General features: G+C 42.2%; 1 protein-coding gene across 2 annotated transcripts in view; it reads right to left on the bottom strand.

Annotated features, from left to right (window-relative positions):
* LOC138855066 (glucose dehydrogenase [FAD, quinone]-like) overlaps positions 1-22,746 on the bottom strand; it is a 510,380-nt gene that overhangs the window by 78,332 nt on the left and 409,302 nt on the right. For both annotated transcript variants that reach the window (XM_070102042.1, XM_070102044.1), the window contains exons 3-5: positions 13,913-14,115; positions 5,973-6,162; positions 3,592-3,726 (exon numbers count right to left, since the gene is read on the bottom strand). In XM_070102042.1, the coding sequence (XP_069958143.1) occupies positions 3,592-3,726; positions 5,973-6,162; positions 13,913-14,115 (528 nt within the window). The remainder of the gene's footprint in view (positions 1-3,591; positions 3,727-5,972; positions 6,163-13,912; positions 14,116-22,746) is intronic.

Here is a 22,746-nt window from a genome sequence, read left to right as displayed (position 1 = left end):
TAACACCCTTGCAAACAGTTCATCAGGACCTGGGGATTTGTTAGGTTTTAGTTTCTCTATTTGTCTGAGGACCATGTCACTAGTTACCGCAATCGTACATAGTTTATTATCATCCTGTTCTACATAATCTATTATTTCAGGAATTTCGCTAGTATTTTCCTGGGTGAAAACTGAGAGGAAGTAGGTACTGAAAATTTCACACATATCCTTATCCCTGTCAGTGATCTGACCAGAGTTACTCTTAAGTGGGCCAATCTTGTCCCTAATCTTACTTTTGTATACCTGAAAGAACCCTTTTGGGTTAGTCTTTGAATCCCTTGCGACCTTAGCCTCATAATCCCTTTTTGCTTTTCTTATTCCTTTCTTTATTTCTCTCTTTAATTGAATATATTGATTTCTTAACTTGCCATTCCCTCTTTTGATAGGCCTATATATGCCTCTCTTTTGACTAATGAGATGTTTTAATCTATTGTTCATCCATCTGGGATTATTTTTGTTAGATCTAATTTCCTTACTCAGAACAAAAGTTGTCTGGGCAGCTAGAACTATGCTCTGAAAAACGTCATATTGGCAACCAAGATCATCTACCTGACCCATAGTCAGGACATCCCAATTTAGCCCAGTCCCATGAAGTCGGCCATGTGACAATCTGGGACAGACATTTGATTGCAGTTATCTGGGTAATTACATGATATATTGAAACTAAGTGATTTGTGATCACTTTCCCCAAGCTCATCATTAGCCTCAAGATTATTAATTAGATAATCTTTGTTGGCAAGAACCAAGTCAAGCAGATTGTTTCCTCTAGTTGGTTCTGTCACAACCTGTTCTAAAAAGCAATCCTGAACCGTATCAAGAAGGTCACTAGACTCAAGATTTCCTGACGTATTGTTCCAATCAATTTGTCTAAAGTTAAAATCTCCCATTATCACAACATTTTCATATCTAGATGCCTTATGAATTTCGTCCCATAACAACTTACTGCACTCCCTATCAAGGTTTGGGGGCCTATGAATCACACCCAAAATTAATTTATCACGTCCCTCGAGAAACTGTAGCCAAACAGATTCTGTGTTCGATGTTTCTAATCTTATATCATGTCTAAGACAACAATTTAAATTTTCTCTGACATGCATCGCCACTCCACCACCCTTCCTGTTGACCCTATCAGTGTGGAATAGTTTATAACCCTGTATGTTGCATTCAGAAGGCATTTCTCCATCTTTCAGGTTGAACCAGGTCTCTGTTATATCAATGATATCTATATTACCTACACTTGCAAGTAATCTTAACTCATCTATCTTATTTCTTAGACTCCTAATATTTGCATAGTAAACCTTAAGGGAGCTAGTCACTCGTTGCCCTCTGCTATCTCTCTTTGTTTGTTGATCAATTGATTTGCCATTACTAGCAACTTGTTTTTGAATATTGTCTTTTAAGCATATCCCTGAGGTATCCCGGTAATAACTGCTGTTTTTAACCCTAATGCTGCAGCCTGATTGTTTCCCACAAACACCCATACCTCTATAATCTATCAGTTTAAATTCCTAGACAAGTCATCAGTTACCCTCTCTACTGAATTTGCTAATGCAATCACTCTATCCCCAGAGAGATGAACCCCATCCCTTGCAAGCATATCACGTTTGCCATAGAATAGGTCTCAGTTATCAATGAATGGGATTGCAGGTTCCTTGCAGTACCTGTCTAGCCAGCAATTTATACCAGTTGCCCTAGACATTCATTCGTTGCCTACTCCCTTTCTAGGCAAGATGCTACATGTGACTGGGATCCCTCCCTTAGACTTAACTACTTCTATGGCTGACCTAATCATTGATCATTGATAATGAAGCCTCTAACAGGATGCTGATGGACTAACTCAAGCTTTCATTTCCCATGAAATTATCGTTTCAAGAATTTTGCTAGTGATTGACACTAATCTGTAGTAGTTGATTTCTGTTACCCTTTTATTTTGTGAACAAGACCTATATCTACGTCTTGACACGAAGAACGTCACTTACTCTCTACTAGGCAGTTTACCTGGAGTTTACCTGGAGAGAGTTTCGGGGGTCAACGCCCCCGCGGCCCGGTCTGTGACCAGGTAGATGCGAGTTAAATGTGATGGTATCTGATCTAAACCTCTGTTCAGCTATCTTGGACTCATCTTGATCGGCCCCACAGTTTTTTCTACGGCAAGGTTTTCAGGAGGAGATATGCTTCCTCCTGCCTTATTGTCACCTCTGACAACTTTAACACCGTCCTGCGGCTACCAGAGGAGGTTTACTAACTTAGTCAGGGATTTCCATTTTGGCACCAGAGTGCTGAGCAAACATATCAGCTATTCTTGACAGCTAGTACAGACAGTCCTGACCTGATGGTTTATAGGTGGAATAATTTCATAAGGTGAATATCCTTGTTGGGTCCTTGACCAATAAGTATATTCTCTTGTTTAGGAGTCCACTCTTTCTGATGCCAGGTGTCATTTTAGTGTCAGCTTTCAATCTAGAGATGGCCCAGTTTTAGACTTCCATTTGCCTGTGGCGGTTCGTATTATCGTGAGTAAGATATCTCTTTTTCTCTCTCCAATTCTTGCACTTAGCAATAGATGAGGAAGACATTTGTTTTACAAATTAAAGATAGGTTTAGTAAAGGCGTTCACTTCATTATCAATATTAGCTTGGAAATGAGTATTCTAAGTATAGACGGCAACCTCTGAGCAAGTGCCGCTGGTTTCTTCTCTGACAGCCAAAATGGTCTGTTGGTATCTTCAGTGTCGTAAAGACAGCTTTGTGATAAGATAAGCCAACGTACACATAAGGTTTGCTAGTGACTGTACCTTAAGAGTCAAGAGAGGAGCCAGAGATTAGTAGGGAGTCCAAAGGTTTTAATGGTTAAGGTCTCCACCAATTGTAATATCTTGACATTTATATTGAAGCAGAAGGGAGTCCACATTTTCCACAATTGAGGTCTATACAATGCACTTGCTAGATCGGAGGTACTTGTGTTTATGCATAACTAGAAACGAGGTGTTTCTTGCCTCTCTCTTCGTATCCATAAAGTGTAGTAAGAAATTCTTGCAAAAATTTTCGGAATTCTGTCGTCCGAAGATGTTTTAATTGCGATCATGTCAGGACATTGAACATTAACGAAACTGTGTGTGAGCTCACCATCATTAGTAATGAAGCCTACTAATGTTGTCATACGGGATGCTGGTAGACTGGCTCATCATGCTAAGTTTAGCTTGGCTAAATTAGTGTGTAAGGTGTCTGTCTGCCCTTGAGGCAGGCAGGATACTGGGGCAGCCACTGGGGCGTAGCTCTAGGGTCTTATACAAAGCAAGAAACCAACTGTTGAGATGAGATAGAAATAGCTAAGTGGGTGATGTGTAAGAATAAGAATGTTCACGAGTTCTCAAATCTTTCTGGTTTTCTGGCTTGGTCCGAGACTAAGTCTAAAGCTGTACTTTGTTTTGACAGTGACCTTCTTGATGTTCCATCTTGTGGCATTGATTACACCTGTTATCTCACAGATAATTGTTAGTGATCTCTCTTTTTCTCTCTCACACACACTGAAGATGAAAGTTGGGCTACTCACCTATTGGGTCAGGGATGCTGGGGTCTATTATATTGTACCCCAACTGTTTCCCAGCCTTCAAGAAACCTCCCAGCAGTTTGGTTCTCCATGGCTTATTCTCCACCGACAACGGTCCGCCAAACCCATGAATAAATGCTGTGGAAAAAGGCTTCAAATTAACCTCAGGTAAACTACACAAACTTATTAAGTAGAATAAAATTCACTTCGAAGTTATCTTGCTTGATAATAATTCAGAAGAGACCAAGATATCGTCTGAACTTTCCTCTCCAATGGAAATAAATGGTATAAAATACCGAAACAATGGGAATATAAGCACTTAAGCAGTATCAAGCAGCAATAAAGGATCACATTATACTGCTTAAGTGTTTATATTTCCTCTCCAATGTGTGGCGTTATTTGTGAATATATGCTTAGAAGTTTAAAGGAAAAAAAGTCACAGAATCTTGGTCGGAACAATTTATCCAAAAACCTCGCACTTAGAAGATGTGCGAAAGGTATTACACTGAAGAAACATCTTGAAAAGGAGACCTGGATAAAGATACCAAACTGTATCTTAACTCTTATCGATGGAGGCATCATCCATATTACAATCTACAGTACTACTCATAGTGTATATCACTGACCTAAGATAATCATGGCAGGCTCAAATTTTACTCTCCTATACATATATATATATATATATATATATATATATATATATATATATATATATATATATATATATATATATATATATATATATATATATTCTTTCTAATTCTTGTTCTTGTTTATTTTCTCTTATCTCCATGGGGAAGTGGAACAGAATTCTTCCTCTGTAAGCCATGCGTGTCGTAAGAGGCGACTAAAATGCCGGGAGCAAGGGGCTAGTAACCTCTTCTCCTGTATATATTACTAAATTTAAAAGGAGAAACTTCAGTTTTTTCTTTTGGGCCACCCCGCCTCAGTGGGATACGGCTGGTACGTTGAAAGAAGATATATATATATATATATATATATATATATATATATATATATATATATATATATATATATATTTATATATATATATATATATATATATATATATATATATATATATATATATATATATATTTATTATTATCACACTGGCCGATTCCCACCAAGGCAGGGTGGCCCGAAAAAGAAAAACTTTCACCATCATTCACTCCATCACTGTCTTGCCAGAAGAGTGCTTTACACTACAGTTTTTAAACTGCAACATTAACACCCCTCCTTCAGAGTGCAGGCACTGTACTTCCCATCTCCAGGACTCAAGTCCGGCCTGCCGGACTTCTCTTCAGAATCTCCCAAGAGCACAGTGTCATCAGCAAAGAGCAACTGTGACAACTCCCACTTTATGTGTGATTATCTTTTAACTAGACGCCTCTTGCCAAGACCCTCGCATTTACTTCTCTTACAACCTCTTCTATAAATATATTAAACAACCACGGTGACATCACACATCCTTGTCTAAGGCCTACTTTTACTGGGAAATAATCTCCCTCTTTCCTACATACTCTAACTTGAGCCTCACTATCCTCGTAAAAACTCTTCACTGCTTTCAGTAACCTACCTCCTACACCATACACCTGCAACATCTGCCACATTGCCCCCCTATCCACCCTGTCATACGCCTTTTTCAAATCCATAAATGCCACAAAAACCTCTTTAGCCTTACCTAAATACTGTTCACTTATATGTTTCACTGTAAACACCTGGTCCACACGCCCCCTACCTTTCCTAAAGCCTCCTTGTTCATGTGCTATCCTATTCTCCGTCTTACTCTTAATTCTTTCAATAATAACTCTACCATACACTTTACCAGGTATACTCAACAGACTTATCCCCCTATAATTTTTGCACTCTCTTTTGTCCCCTTTGCCTTTATACAAAGGAACTATGCATGCTCTCTGCCAATCCCTAGGTGCCTTACCCTCTTCCATACATTTATTAAATAATTGCACCAACCACTCCAAAACTACATCCCCACCTGCTTTTAACATTTCTATCTTTATCCCATCAATCCCGGCTGCCTTACCCCCTTCCATTTTACCTACTGACTCACGAACTTCCCCCACACTCACAACTGGCTCTTCCTCACTCCTACAAGATGTTATTCCTCCTTGCCCTATACATGAAATCACAGCTTCCCTATCTTCATCAACATTTAACAATTCCTCAAAATATTCCCTCCATCTTCCTAATACCTCTGACTTTCACACGAACAATATTTACCTTCTACTCCAACATTCCGCTAAACCCACATTCACCTGTACATCATTCACCCAACAATATCTTTCAGATAATTATACCTTGTGAGCCATCTAACCACCTATGCTTCCATTCTTCCTAAATTTCTTTTCTAAACACATTCTTACCAGTGTCCTTGGTGACCCTGCCCCTGTAGTCCTCTAACTTCTTGAAGTAGGGAAAAACGTCCTTGTATCCCCAGCCAGGGTTACCCAAGGCCTCCCAGTTGTCGTAGTCCCTCCTGTTCCCTCTTACGTAGAAGATAGAGTTGATGACTGAAGACCCACCGATGGTGCGACCTCTTGGATATGGGCTTCTCTGTTGAAGACGATACATTTAAGTTGAAAGTCACAGGTTATGAGCTGCTGTCCTTCCTCATTTCAAAGTTTAGCAGTATCTAAAGTATACTTCTACTCTCTCGATGCACAAATAACCCGCACATGGGAAAGAGAAGCTTATAACGAAGTCACACTAACTCAGGAGAGGTGAGGGAGCCTATGTATGTTGGCGAGGAGTACATGGATGGGACAATGAGAGGAAGAAAGAATGAAATGGAGAAGTATTGACGATTGGACAGACATTTTTCTTAACAAATTACTTAGAATATACAACAAACATTGTCCTATAAAAACAAAACAGATCACGAACAAACGGCTTGGTTGCCCATGGCTAACCAGCAGCATTCTGAAATCCATTGATAAGAAACACCAATATGAAAAGCAATATAGACAGGGCTTAATACACAAAGATATTCTTAAACACTATTCATCAGTTCTCACCAAAGTAATAAAGAAAGCCAAACAACTATACTACTCCAGTAGATTCACTGACACAAGAGGAGATATAAAAAAGACCTGGAAAACACTTTCCCAGATTCTGGGAACCCACAAACTGAAAAAAAACAAGAATATTATTCTAACTAAACCTCTTGAAACACCACTGCATCCCACTGACACAGCTAACAAGATAAACGACTTCTTCTCAACCATAGGATCTGATCTCGCCAGTAAAATCCCACATACCAACGCCCGTGCTGGGGACTACCTAGATGGGAATTTTCCAAATTCCTTCTATCTTGTACCAACTGAGCCCACGGAAGTCACCGAGATTATAAAGTCACTTAAAAATAACTCAGGGAATCTGTCTCATGTCCCACCATTATTGTACAAGCGAGCGGCCCATGTCCATTCGCGGCCCATGTCCATTACTTTTTAACAAGTCACTAGAGACTAGCACCTTCCCGACACTACTCAAGACATCAAGGGTTACACCAATACATAAAGGTGGTGACCCTACAGACGTAAACAACTATAGGCCAATATCAAACTTACCATTGGTATCCAAAAATCTTCGAGAAACTCGTGCACAGGAGACTATATTCATTTATAACGGCACAAAACATACTCAACCCCTGCCAATTTGGATTCAGGAAAAATAAAAGCACTAATGATGCAATTGTAAAAATGCTAGATCTGCTTTACACAGCATTGGAAAATAAGGAATATCCACTAGGAATTTTTATTGACCTAAGAAAAGCATTTGACACAGTAGACCACGACATCCTACTCCACAAATTTGACCATTATGGTATAAGAGGCCATGTGCTTGCATATTTCAAATCCTACCTTACTAATAGGTATCAGTAAGTCACCATTAAAGACACAGCCTCATCAGCACGGCCACTTGATACTGGAGTTCCGCAGGGAAGTGTCCTTGGTCCCCTGCTCTTCCTCATTTACATCAATGATCTTCCAAACGTATCCCAACACCTGAAACCCATTCTCTTTGCTGACGACACGACTTACGTCATCTCCCACCCTAATCTTGCCACCCTCAACACCATTGTCAACGAGGAGCTGCTCAAAATTCTGACTTGGATGACAGCCAATAAACTTACACTTAACACTGACAAAACCTACTACATTATGTTTGGTAGTAGAGCAGGTGTTGCACAACTTAACATTAAGATCGACAACACTCTAATTGCCAGACATAATGAGGGCAAATTCCTAGGTCTATACCTCGACAACAACCTAAATTTCAGCACCAATATCCAACACATAACAAAAAAAAGTATCCAAAATGGTGCCCTTCTCACACTGTACCATTCACTCATTTATCCATACCTCACCTATGTTATTTGTGCTTGGGGATCAACTGCAGCAACATATCTAAAGCAAATAATAACCCAACAAAAAGCCGCAGTAAGAATAATCACTAAATCCTATCCCTGGCATCACCCCCCCCCTCCACTCTTCATAGATCTAAACTTACTCTCTGTTCAGAACATCCACACTTACTACTGTGCAATCTACATCTACAGGACCTTAAATTCCAATATTAATCCTAACCTAAAATGCTTTCTTGATAGTTATGACAGGACCCACAGGCATAACACCAGATACAATCATCTTTATGACATTCCTTGTGTCCGACTAAACCTTTACAGAAGTTCAATGTATGTCGAAGGGCCTAAAATCTGGAACACCCTACCTGACAACTCTAGAACTACAGACACATTCATCACTTTTAAAACTACAGTTAGAAAACATCTTATCTCCCTGATACGCCCCGTCAACTAACTGCATGTAAACCACCTGGTGGTTCACAATTACACTCACTCATCCATCGACTATAAACACAGAAATACGAATCTTAATCTTAAAATAATGAACCCTAACTAGTCATAAGCTTGCCTATGATAATTCAATATAGACACTATGTATTGTGCCAAAACAAAAGCATTCACATTGCTAAACTTACAAACTATAATGTAGTCACTTAGCCTTAACACCATAATCTGTAATAATTTAAAGTTAAGAATTAATCTAAGTCTGCCAGAAATGCCTATCAATGCTAGGTGTCCTAGTGGCCCTCTCTGTAATTAGTATTTTAAAACATATAAACCACACAATATCCAAAATCTGTGAACCCCGCATTGTAATCCTTATAGAGAATAAACTTGATTGATTGATTGAGAAGCAGCAGTAATAGCAATCATGGCAGTTGAAGTAGTACTCAACTAACTTCAAAGTACATATACAGGTGAACAAAGTCAGTTTGTTAAATGATTTATTAGTATCGTTTTGCCAGGGAATAGAATCAGTAATTTTTCGGTTGCCAGCCGAAAGATGTTCCACACAGATTATGTTGGAGTCTTGTGTGTATGTATACTTACCTTGATGTATATGTATACTTACCTTGATGTATATGTATACTTACCTTGATGTACTCATATATGTGGCAGGGAAGGTCAAGTCTTAGCTCCTGGCTCACTCCTGGACCTTGCTTCAATTACTTCACTGTCTAGGCCGTTCCACTTCTGACCACTCAAACTGAAGCAACAACACACATTACTACTGAAGGTCACACATGCATTACTACTGAAGATCACACATGCATTACTACTGAAGGTCACACATGCATTACTACTGAAGGTCACACATGCATTACTACTGAAGATCACGCATAAGTTGCTATTTGAGATCACACATGCGTCGCTACTGAAGGTCACACATGCATCAGTAATATATGTGAAGCATGTGTCGTTACTGAATGGCATATGTGAATCGCTACTGAAGGCCATACATGCATCGCTAGTGAAAGTCACGCATGTGTCATTATTGAAGACTGAAATCGCAAATGCGGTCACACATGCGTCGCTACCGAAGGCCATAACAACCTTCCTACTGGGTTAATGGAGGGTCCATCAGCAGGATGGGAAGGTAAAGTAAGGGCAGTAGAGTGGTGACGACATTGGAGGTAAATTCTGCATACCCATTGATAGAGTGGGCAGTCCAACAGAATATGGCTAACAGAAACTGGAACCTGGCAATTCTCACAGACTGGAAAATGGTACCTCTTCATGAGATACCCGTGAGTAAGACGAGTGTGGCCGATGGGAAGACAGGAGAGAGTAGTCTCTCAACCTCGACATTGATGACAAGACAGCCAGAAACCTATTCTTGGTTTAATTGAATGTAATTTATGTAGCAGATCAGACCAATGTAGTTGCCAATGTGTGCGAAGGTGGGCAGCAATTACAGCAGAATTATCTGTTAATAAAACTTCTCTATACGATACTGGGAGGTATTGTACTGCTGACCACCCAGCAGTGTCTGCTGACCACCCAGCAGTGTCTGCTGACCACCCAGCAGTGTCTGCTGACCACCCAGCAGTGTCTGCTGACCACCCAGCAGTGTCTGCTGACCACCCAGCAGTGTCTGCTGACCACCCAGCAGTGTCTGCTGACCACCCAGCAGTGTCTGCTGACCACCCAGACGTGTCTGCTGACCACCCAGCAGTGTCTGCCTGTTTATTGCCCGTTGCGTCACCATGACTGCTGACCACCCAGCAGTGTCTGCCTGTTTATTGTCCGGTGCGTCACCATGACTGCTGACCACCCAGCAGTGTCTGCTGACCACCCAGCAGTGTCTGCCTGTTCATTGCCCGGTGCGTCACCATGACTGGGGACCCACCCAGCACATAATATCTTTGTTCTTGCTAGAGATACGGTGTAACCAAACTTGGATATGAAGAACCAGGGAAAAAGATGTTTCAAATTTTCTTATAACCTGTAAAGTACTAACAGAGTCTGAAAAGACCACAAATGGTGACATAGGCATAGGTGACATAGCACTTATCCAATATGGATAAGTGCTACACGAATAGCATACAATTCAGCCATAAAAATGCTATCCAAGGATAATAAATGTCCTCGTGCGAAGCTGTCGGGAAACACTGCTGCGAATCCGACGCCGTCAGAAGACTTGGAACCATCGATGTACACTGCGATGGCATGAGAATGAGATCGAAAACGGTTATGAAAAAGAGAGCGAGAAGCCACTGTAGGTAGTTGGGCTTCCGTGCTTGGCAGTGGGAAAGAACAAACATGAACCGTCGGAACTTGCCAAGGGGGTAGGGAAAAGTTAGATGCTACATGGACGTTGAAAGGCAGTAAATAAGAGAAGATAAGTGGTGACATGTACTTAGCTAAGTGAGGACGTTAGTGTGCTCTCCTTGGACTGAACCAAGATGCCCTCCATCGAGCAACTTTACCAGCAGCTTAAGGAAGAATTGAGGGTAGCGAAGATGGAGATACGGCGATTGACTGAGGAAAACAAGAGGATTCGTAGTAGTCCTCCTGTTTTGAGTCCTCAGGTCAAGAAGGGAACCTGGACAGTGATGGACAGCATGGAACGAAGTTGACGATCAAGAAGACGAATGGAAAGGTAGAAACGATGAAGAAGAAAGAGACTGCTGTGGAAACTGTTGTGGACGATGTAATGTACCAAAGTAGGGGTGAACGAAACGTTAGAGGGAAGTGGAGAAGAAGTTTAGGAGGGGACAGTTGAGGAAGGTACTGTACGAGGAGGAGGATGAACCTCCACACTCATAACAGTTAGAAGTGAAGAACCAGGTACAGAGACTGGAAAGGAAAAATATGCAGGTAGAAGAAGGGATGGAGGAGTTAAAGGAGATTTGAGTAATGGGGATTTTTTTGGACTCTGGAGAAATAAATGGGTTGTTGTACGAGGTCTTGTAGACACAGAAACTTGTGAGTGAGAAGAGGAATAGGTGAGAACAGAATAAGGTGGCGAGGTAGGGACCTCTGAGTCCAGGACAACAAAAGGATTAGAGACAGGTGACTGTGGAAAGGGTGACCACAGAGGAGGCTGTGGAAGTTGGGACCCCAGAGGTGGGGAGTCGTTTTGTAACTCGTGAATGAGAAATACGGGAAAGCCTCCCCTGGAGGCGTGCATGAGAGACTGTCATTGCATTAAAAAAGCCTTCTGCCTCTTCGAAGCAACGGATTTCTCGCTCATTTAAATAAACTTGGCAACGGCGAGAGTAAGATGGGTGAGTCTCATGACAATTAAGTCAAGAGTGAGGTCGACTACAAGATGTATTGATATGGTCATCGGTACCACTGACTGGGCATTCGGCTATAGACCTGCAATATTTCGCTGGATGACCAAAACGTCAGCAATTTCTACACTGTTACGGTGTAAGAATAACCTTTCAAACTTGTTAACGGTGTTCCGCTATATAAACCGAGGACGGAAGCTCATGGAAGTCAAAAGTTAACCAAGCTACATAGCAAGGTTATCATCTCCGCCTGCGGGCAGGGAGGACATAAGTATCTACTTGTGTCCTACTTATGTCTGGAAATTGTTGGACAATGGTATAAGGAAGAATGATAGTACTACTACAAGTATTGAGAGAATGATGCTTTTCAATACTTACAGGAATAGTATCTATGGTAGTAAGGAGAGAAAGATCGCGAGTTGGCTAGCATTCTGTACCATGACGATGCATGCACTGCTCTTGAGAGCATGGAAGGATATATCTCGACCAACATGGCGCAGGAGCGTCTTGCTAATACTATGATTGGAAAAATATTCAGGAGAAGCAGTCGGTCGCAGAGTAAAAAACTTAATCCATTGTATATTTTGAAAGATGGCGTATAAGGGGAGTGAGTGTCGTGCTGGTCTTTTCTCGGCAGAATGAGAAGGAAGTGAAAGATTATCACGTAATGATATTGCGCATTTAGGTGTAGGATGGGAATTGGTCTGACATGGGACAGGCGGGCGATCCGAAAATCACCGTGCCATAGTGGGAGAAGCCGAAAACATAGCAAAGACGTGCGGAGGTCAGAAGTCAGGCGGAACCCCGGTTACTGGAGCGGGTGACAAAATGGCACCAGCAGAAGGTACAAGAGCATTAGAAATATCCAAAGAGTGGTCAGATAATGAGGTAGGGTCGGTACAAGGTATAGTAGCACAAAGGGGCCCGCGGGGAGCTGTTTCATGGATCTGGGACTCCATGGTTATGTTACTTCTTTCCCTTTGTTTTTTAGAGAGAAAGAAAAGAATAAAAGAAAAAGAATAAAAAAGGGGGGAACGTGGAGGAATAACTCCTAGGAGCAATGAAAGGGCCGCAAAACCCCCTTCGTGCCCAAGAGGACCCCAGCTGCACAAGTACTGCACATGTGGCATGATACCCATGCCATACCCTATCCTTCATGCCAGTAAACCAGCAATCTGGGATAGCAACCTCACATCTATGGAGCCACCTTAGTGGACAAAAGAGAGGGCGGCCGGATACCCGCCACAAAGCATACTTCCTTCGTCCACCAACCCCCAGAAGCCGAAAGACAGCTTCTGGAGACACACCCGTCATTTGAAAGACACCCAAAGCCACCCCCTGGGAGACCGGAGAGGAAGTGGGACATCCACAGGTGATCCAGATTCCACGACAAACTACACCACCATGAACCTCAACGGAATGGGATGGACCACGATACCCTTCCCCCTACGTAGGAACTAGAGTGTCTGTGGGAAAAATCCCAAAGGTTGAAAACAGGAAGGGGATAGGAAAGAGATGGGGAGAGGAGGAGGAAAGGGAAAGGGGGGATGGGGAGGATGGGAAAGGGATGAGGGATTGGGGGGTAATTAGGTTCGGTCTGAGGAAAGGGACCAAAAGGTCTAATTCCTCATCACCACGCCAAGGAGCTACCCTTGAAGAGGCCAAATTCGTGAAACAATGTAGGAGACCTGAGGAGCAACACTGAGAGATTTTACCTCAAGTCTGGTTCTGGTCCCCCATAGATCTTACTGTGCCTCTTGATTATTGTGAAACTTTGTACATATTGTACATAAATTGCATGCTATTTGGTGAAAGATATATATATATATATATATATATATATATATATATATATATATATATATATATATATATATATATATATATATATATATATATATATATATATATATATATATATATATATATATATATATATATATATATATATATATATATATATATATATATATATATATATATATATATATATATATATACTTCACTTTTGAAGTTCATACGTGTCGCAATTTAAAGTTACAAATTCGTCGATTGTGAAGATCACACATGAGTCGCTACAGAACCTCACACATTCGCCACTATTGTAGGCCACACATTAGTCACTATTGTAGGTCACACATTCGTCATTCTGTAGGTCACACATTCGTTGCTACTGAAGGTCAGACGTGCCACTACTTACATGATCGACGAAACCCTGAAACGAGTTCTTCTGTGGAGTGGTATAGTAGCTCCAGTCTGCGTCGCCCAGTAGAAGCAATTGGTTGAATCCTGGAACGTAGCTCTCTGGAGGAGGAGTACCTCCCGCCTCCAATAGAAGTATTTTCCACTTGGCGATCTCCGACAGCCTAGACGCCAGGACACTCCCCGCTGACCCTCCTCCCACTGTAAAGGCGAACAGAAAGGGATATTAACCAGGAAGGCTTAGTTGAATCCAAAAATATTTAGTGTCTTCTTCCCTACTACTCAGAGAGTGGCATCTAGGAAGGTTTAGTAGACTCTCCCCTGCTTGTGAGCCAGGGTTACGTGCGAGCCAGGGTTACCTGTAAGCCAGGGTTACCTGTGAGCCAGGGTTACCTGTGAGCCAGGGTTACCTGTGAGCCAGGGTTACCTGTGAGCCAGGGTTACGTGCGAGCCAGGGTTACCTGTGAGCCAGGGTTACCTGTGAACCAGGGTTACCTGTGAGCCAGGGTTACCTGTGAGCCAGGGTTACCTGTGAACCAGGGTTACCTGTGAGCCAGGGTTACCTGTGAGCCAGGGTTACCTGTGAGCCAGGGTTACCTGTGAACCAGGGTTACCTGTGAGCCAGGGTTACCTGTGAACCAGGGTTACCTGTGAGCCAGGGTTACCTGTGAACCAGGGTTACCTGTGAGCCAGGGTTACCTGTGAGCCAGGGTTACCTGTGAACCAGGGTTACCTGTGAACCAGGGAGGAGTAAGGGATTATTATTATTATTATTACGTATTATTATTTTCAAGTGGAAGCGCTAAACTCGTAGGATTATATAGCGCCTGAGGGGGGGGGAATGTAGAAGGCATTAAGGCTTAATTCGGGGAACTAGAGCACAGATCCAATTCCCTAAATCAAGAGCCCCTCACCAACATCAAGGAACCTTCCTTGAGGGGAAGTCTTGAGTGGAAAAGGAGGCAGAAAATCAAGTCTACATGTATGGGGTGTGGTATCTGCAGGGAACCATCACTCATTAACAGGAATGGGAAAGATATTGCCTCTGTATAAAGAAAAATACACCGATACGAATACGTAACTACATCACAGAAATTTTGTAGCGTTGAAAAAGTAATTCAGAGAGTTGATGTATGGGTGATCGTCAGGGAGGAACGTGTATATGTATGGGTGATCGTCAGGGAGGAACGTGTATATGTATGGGTGGTCGTCAGGGAGGAAAGTGTATATGTATGGGTGGTCGTCAGGGAGGAACGTGTATATGTATGGGTGATCGTCAGGGAGGAACGTGTATATGTATGGGTGATCGTCAGGGAGGAACGTGTATATGTATGGGTGGTCGTCAGGGAGGAAAGTGTATATGTATGGGTGGTCGTCAGGGAGGAAAGTGTATATGTATGGGTGGTCGTCAGGGAGGAAAGTGTATATGTATGGGTGATCGTCAGGGAGGAACGTGTACATGTATGGGTGATCGTCAGGGAGGAACGTGTACATGTATGGGTGATCGTCAGGGAGGAACGTGTACATGTATGGGTGATCGTCAGGGAGGAACGTGTATATGTATGGGTGATCGTCAGGGAGGAACGTGTACATGTATGGGTGATCGTCAGGGAGGAATGTGTACATGTATGGGTGATCGTCATGGAGGAACGTGTATATGTATGGGTGATCGTCATGGAGGAACGTGTACATGTATGGGTGATCGTCAGGGAGGAACGTGTATATGTATGGGTGATCGTCATGGAGCAACGTGTATATGTATGGGTGATCGTCAGGGAGGAATGTGTATATGTATGGGTGATCGTCATGGAGGAACGTGTACATGTATGGGTGATCGTCAGGGAGGAATGTGTACATGTATGGGTGATCGTCATGGAGGAACGTGTACATGTATGGGTGATCGTCAGGGAGGAACGTGTATATGTATGGGTGATCGTCATGGAGCAACGTGTATATGTATGGGTGATCGTCATGGAGGAACGTGTACATGTATGGGTGATCGTCAGGGAGGAACGTGTACATGTATGGGTGATCGTCATGGAGGAACGTGTACATGTATGGGTGATCGTCAGGGAGGAACGTGTATATGTATGGGTGATCGTCAGGGAGGAACGTGTATATGTATGGGTGATCGTCAGGGAGGAACGTGTACATGTATGGGTGATCGTCAGGGAGGAACGTGTATATGTATGGGTGATCGTCAGGGAGGAACGTGTATATGTATGGGTGATCGTCAGGGAGGAACGTGTATATGTATGGGTGATCGTCAGGGAGGAACGTGTATATGTATGGGTGATCGTCATGGAGGAGTGTGTACATGTATGGGTGATCGTCATGGAGGAGTGTGTACATGTATGGGTGATCGTCATGGAGGAGTGTGTACATGTATGGGTGATCGTCATGGAGGAGTGTGTACATGTATGGGTGATCGTCATGGACGAGTGTGTACATGTATGGGTGATCGTCATGGAGGAGTGTGTACATGTATGGGTGATCGTCATGGAGGAATGTGTACATGTATGGGTGATCGTCATGGAGGAATGTGTACATGTATGGGTGATCGTCATGGAGGAGTGTGTACATGTATGGGAGATCGTCATGGAGGAGTGTGTACATGTATGGGTGATCGTCATGGAGGAATGTGTACATGTATGGGTGATCGTCATGGAGGAGTGTGTACATGTATGGGTGATCGTCATGGAGGAGTGTGTACATGTATGGGTGATCGTCATGGAGGAGTGTGTACATGTATGGGTGATCGTCATGGAGGAGTGTGTACATGTATGGGTGATCGTCATGGAGGAATGTGTACATGTATGGGTGATCGTCATGGAGGAGTGTGTACATGTATGCTGTGAACAGAAGGCGAGTGAATAAGAAAGGATCAACAGGGAAGGTCGTAGAGAAGACAGGATCATAACGACCAACAATAACTATCGGATAGTGTTGTAGTTAACAGTCAACACCTTCCAGCAACCATTATGCTACAACTGATCAAACGCCACTTTAAACTGAACATAGCTAGTGATGAAATTAAAGATTAATCTTATGGGTAATCAAACTGGGGAACAAACTTTGTTATTATGGTTGCTCTCTAGCTCTCAAAGATATAACTTGTTAAAATCATATATAACTACGAAAAATTGTGTGTACGTCAGCAAGTGCCTTACCAAAATTGTGTGTGTCAGCAAGTGCCTCACCAAAATTGTGTGTCAGCAAGTGCCTCACCAAAATTGTGTGTCAGCAAGTGCCTCTCCAAAATTGTGTGTACGTCAGCAAGTGCCTCACCAAAATTGTGTGTCAGCAAGTGCCTCACCAAAATTGTGTGTCAGCAAGTGCCTCTCCAAAATTGTGTGTGTCAGCAAGTGCCTCACCAAAATTGTGTGTGTCAGCAAGTGCCTTACCAAAATTGTGTGTGTCAGCAAGTGCCTCACCAAAATTGTGTGTCAGCAAGTGCCTCTCCAAAATTGTGTGTCAGCAAGTGCCTCTCCAAAATTGTGTGTCAGCAAGTGCCTCACCAAAATTGTGTGTCAGCAAGTGCCTCACCAAAATTGTGTGTCAGCAAGTGCCTCTCCAAAATTGTGTGTCAGCAAGTGCCTCACCAAAATTGTGTGTCAGCAAGTGCCTCTCCAAAATTGTGTGTCAGCAAGTGCCTCACCAAAATTGTGTGTGTCAGCAAGTGCCTCTCCAAAATTGTGTGTCAGCAAGTGCCTTACCAAAATTGTGTGTGTCAGCAAGTGCCTCACCAAAATTGTGTGTCAGCAAGTGCCTCACCAAAATTGTGTGTGTCAGCAAGTGCCTCACCAAAATTGTGTGTTAGCAAGTGCCTCACCAAAATTGTGTGTCAGCAAGTGCCTCACCAAAATTGTGTGTCAGCAAGTGCCTCACCAAAATTGTGTGTGTCAGCAAGTGCCTCACCAAAATTGTGTGTGTCAGCAAGTGCCTCACCAAAATTGTGTGTCAGCAAGTGCCTTACCAAAATTGTGTGTCAGCAAGTGCCTCACCAAAATTGTGTGTCAGCAAGTGCCTCACCAAAATTGTGTGTGTCAGCAAGTGCCTCACCAAAATTGTGTGTCAGCAAGTGCCTTACCAAAATTGTGTGTGTCAGCAAGTGCCTCACCAAAATTGTGTGTCAGCAAGTGCCTCACCAAAATTGTGTGTATGTCAGCAAGTGCCTCACCAAAATTGTGTGTGTCAGCAAGTGCCTCACAAAAATTGTGTGTCAGCAAGTGCCTTACCAAAATTGTGTGTGTCAGCAAGTGCCTCACCAAAATTGTGTGTAAGCAAGTGCCTCACCAAAATTGTGTGTGTCAGCAAGTGCCTCACCAAAATTGTGTGTCAGCAAGTGCCTTACCAAAATTGTGTGTGTCAGCAAGTGCCTCACCAAAATTGTGTGTCAGCAAGTGCCTCACCAAAATTGTGTGTGTCAGCAAGTGCCTCACCAAAATTGTGTGTGTCAGCAAGTGCCTCACCAAAATTGTGTGTGTCAGCAAGTGCCTCACGAAAATTGTGTGTCAGCAAGTGCCTTACCAAAATTGTGAGTGTCAGCAAGTGCCTCACCAAAATTGTGTGTGTCAGCAAGTGCCTCACCAAAATTGTGTGTCAGCAAGTGCCTTACCAAAATTGTGTGTGTCAGCAAGTGCCTCACCAAAATTGTGTGTCAGCAAGTGCCTCACCAAAATTGTGTGTCAGCAAGTGCCTCACCAAAATTGTGTGTGTCAGCAAGTGCCTCACCAAAATTGTGTGTGTCAGCAAGTGCCTCACCAAAATTGTGTGTGTCAGCAAGTGCCTCACCAAAATTGTGTGTATGTCAGCAAGTGCCTCACCAAAATTGTGTGTGTCAGCAAGTGCCTCACCAAAATTGTGTGTGTCAGCAAGTGCCTCACCAAAATTGTGTGTGTCAGCAAGTGCCTCACCAAAATTGTGTGTGTCAGCAAGTGCCTCACCAAAATTGTGTGTGTCAGCAAGTGCCTCACCAAAATTGTGTGTGTCAGCAAGTGCCTCACCAAAATTGTGTGTGTCAGCAAGTGCCTCACCAAAATTAGACAAAACCTTCTGTACGTGAACAAAAACTCCAGCAGAGCTTTGTGTGGGAAGGGAAAATGGAAATCAGAAAGGAATCCACAAGAAAGAGATACTTCTTATCTATCAAACATGAGCTAAAAAAAACTCCTAAGTGATGCTGGCCTATCTGAGTCATAATAAGATGCAGTTTAGACCTACTGATATCCACGAACACTGTTATAAAACCTTACTCTATAAGTATAATTCCACTCCTATACTGTATTACAAAATCCTAGTATTCATTGTTACTGTCTTATATATTTGTCAGCTGTCAGCTATGTATGTCAAACAGCATGTCAGCTGTCAGCTATGTATGTCAAACAGCATGTCAGCTGTCAGCTATGTATGTCAAACAGCATGTCAGCTGTCAGCTATGTATGTCAAACAGCATGTCAGCTGTCAGCTATGTATGTCAAACAGCATGTCAGCTGTCAGCTATGTATGTCAAACAGCATGTCAGCTGTCAGCTATGTATGTCAAACAGCATGTCAGCTGTCAGCTATGTATGTCAAACAGCATGTCAGCTGTCAGCTATGTATGTCAAACAGCATGTCAGCTGTCAGCTATGTATGTCAAACAGCATGTCAGCTGTCAGCTATGTATGTCAAACAGCATGTCAGCTGTCAGCTATGTATGTCAAACAGCATGTCAGCTGTCAGCTATGTATGTCAAACAGCATGTCAGCTGTCAGCTATGTATGTCAAACAGCATGTCAGCTGTCAGCTATGTATGTCAAACAGCATGTCAGCTGTCAGCTATGTATGTCAAACAGCATGTCAGCTGTCAGCTATGTATGTCAAACAGCATGTCAGCTGTCAGCTATGTATGTCAAACAGCATGTCAGCTGTCAGCTATGTATGTCAAACAGCATGTCAGCTGTCAGCTGTGTATGTCAAACAGCATGTCAGCTGTCAGCTATGTATGTCACACAGCATGTCAGCTGTCAGCTATGTATGTCAAACAGCATGTCAGCTGTCAGCTATGTATGTCAAACAGCATGTCAGCTGTCAGCTATGTATGTCAAACAGCATGTCAGCTGTCAGCTATGTATGTCAAACAGCATGTCAGCTGTCAGCTATGTATGTCAAACAGCATGTCAGCTGTCAGCTATGTATGTCAAACAGCATGTCAGCTGTCAGCTATGTATGTCAAACAGCATGTCAGCTGTCAGCTATGTATGTCAAACAGCATGTCAGCTGTCAGCTATGTATGTCAAACAGCATGTCAGCTGTCAGCTATGTATGTCAAACAGCATGTCAGCTGTCAGCTATGTATGTCAAACAGCATGTCAGCTGTCAGCTATGTATGTCAAACAGCATGTCAGCTGTCAGCTATGTATGTCAAACAGCATGTCAGCTGTCAGCTATGTATGTCAAACAGCATGTCAGCTGTCAGCTATGTATGTCAAACAGCATGTCAGCTGTCAGCTATATATGTCAAACAGCATGTCAGCTGTCAGCTATGTATGTCAAACAGCATGTCAGCTGTCAGCTATATATGTCAAACAGCATGTCAGCTGTCAGCTATGTATGTCAAACAGCATGTCAGCTGTCAGCTATGTATGTCAAACAGCATGTCAGCTGTCAGCTATGTATGTCAAACAGCATGTCAGCTGTCAGCTATGTATGTCAAACAGCATGTCAGCTGTCAGCTATATATGTCAAACAGCATGTCAGCTGTCAGCTATGTATGTCAAACAGCATGTCAGCTGTCAGCTATATATGTCAAACAGCATGTCAGCTGTCAGCTATGTATGTCAAACAGCATGTCAGCTGTCAGCTATGTATGTCAAACAGCATGTCAGCTGTCAGCTATGTATGTCAAACAGCATGTCAGCTGTCAGCTATGTATGTCAAACAGCATGTCAGCTGTCAGCTATATATGTCAAACAGCATGTCAGCTGTCAGCTATGTATGTCAAACAGCATGTCAGCTGTCAGCTATGTATGTCAAACAGCATGTCAGCTGTCAGCTATGTATGTCAAACAGCATGTCAGCTGTCAGCTATGTATGTCAAACAGCATGTCAGCTGTCAGCTATGTATGTCAAACAGCATGTCAGCTGTCAGCTATGTATGTCAAACAGCATGTCAGCTGTCAGCTACATATGTCAAACAGCATGTCAGCTGTCAGCTATGTATGTCAAACAGCATGTCAGCTGTCAGCTATATATGTCAAACAGCATGTCAGCTGTCAGCTATGTATGTCAAACAGCATGTCAGCTGTCAGCTATGTATGTCAAACAGCATGTCAGCTGTCAGCTATGTATGTCAAACAGCATGTCAGCTGTCAGCTATGTATGTCAAACAGCATGTCAGCTGTCAGCTATATATGTCAAACAGCATGTCAGCTGTCAGCTATGTATGTCAAACAGCATGTCAGCTGTCAGCTATGTATGTCAAACAGCATGTCAGCTGTCAGCTATGTATGTCAAACAGCATGTCAGCTGTCAGCTATGTATGTCAAACAGCATGTCAGCTGTCAGCTATGTATGTCAAACAGCATGTCAGCTGTCAGCTATGTATGTCAAACAGCATGTCAGCTGTCAGCTATATATGTCAAACAGCATGTCAGCTGTCAGCTATGTATGTCAAACAGCATGTCAGCTGTCAGCTATGTATGTCAAACAGCATGTCAGCTGTCAGCTATGTATGTCAAACAGCATGTCAGCTGTCAGCTATGTATGTCAAACAGCATGTCAGCTGTCAGCTATGTATGTCAAACAGCATGTCAGCTGTCAGCTATGTATGTCAAACAGCATGTCAGCTGTCAGCTATGTATGTCAAACAGCATGTCAGCTGTCAGCTATGTATGTCAAACAGCATGTCAGCTGTCAGCTATGTATGTCAAACAGCATGTCAGCTGTCAGCTATATATGTCAAACAGCATGTCAGCTGTCAGCTATATATGTCAAACAGCATGTCAGCTGTCAGCTATATATGTCAAACAGCATGTCAGCTGTCAGCTATGTATGTCAAACAGCATGTCAGCTGTCAGCTATGTATGTCAAACAGCATGTCAGCTGTCAGCTATGTATGTCAAACAGCATGTCAGCTGTCAGCTATATATGTCAAACAGCATGTCAGCTGTCAGCTATGTATGTCAAACAGCATGTCAGCTGTCAGCTATGTATGTCAAACAGCATGTCAGCTGTCAGCTATGTATGTCAAACAACAATCTACTTCATAGTTTTTGTTACTCAGTCACTACAACATCACTATTCTGTTTACTTAAGAAAAATATACAGTTTATTTTAATTTAGTGACCTTTTCTACTGACTTTTATCACCATTTACGTTCACTAAGCTTCCACAACTTTCTTACTGAAGAACTATACATATTTTTTCTATCTAGTATTTTTTAACTATCTACTATTAACCATTTTATTTTTTATTGTTTTTTTTATATAATTTAATATAAATTTACTTTCTTTTTAGTATAGAACTGTGCACATTATTTTTTATTGTTTATTGCGAGAAGTTTATATTAACATTACTGTAATAAAAAGTCTAAATCAGGTGTTTTATTGATATATATTCTAGTCTTAATAGTTACTTAATTATTATTTTAGCATTATATATTTATTAGTTTTAACACAGTTCTCAGTAAAACCAGGAATATATAACTTTTTAATTACAACACTGGATCCCTAAGTAAACTTTATGATGGCTTCCTGGCACTCCTAGATTCCTTAAATACAACCTTCTCCTGTATTATTCTTACTGTAACCTGGTTAAACCAAGACACAATAGACACTACCAGGGTACGCAA

This window comes from Cherax quadricarinatus, chromosome 79, assembly GCF_038502225.1.
Source record: "Cherax quadricarinatus isolate ZL_2023a chromosome 79, ASM3850222v1, whole genome shotgun sequence".
NCBI classification, from domain to species: domain Eukaryota; kingdom Metazoa; phylum Arthropoda; class Malacostraca; order Decapoda; family Parastacidae; genus Cherax; species Cherax quadricarinatus.
This window is presented reverse-complemented; position numbering and strand designations above follow the sequence as displayed.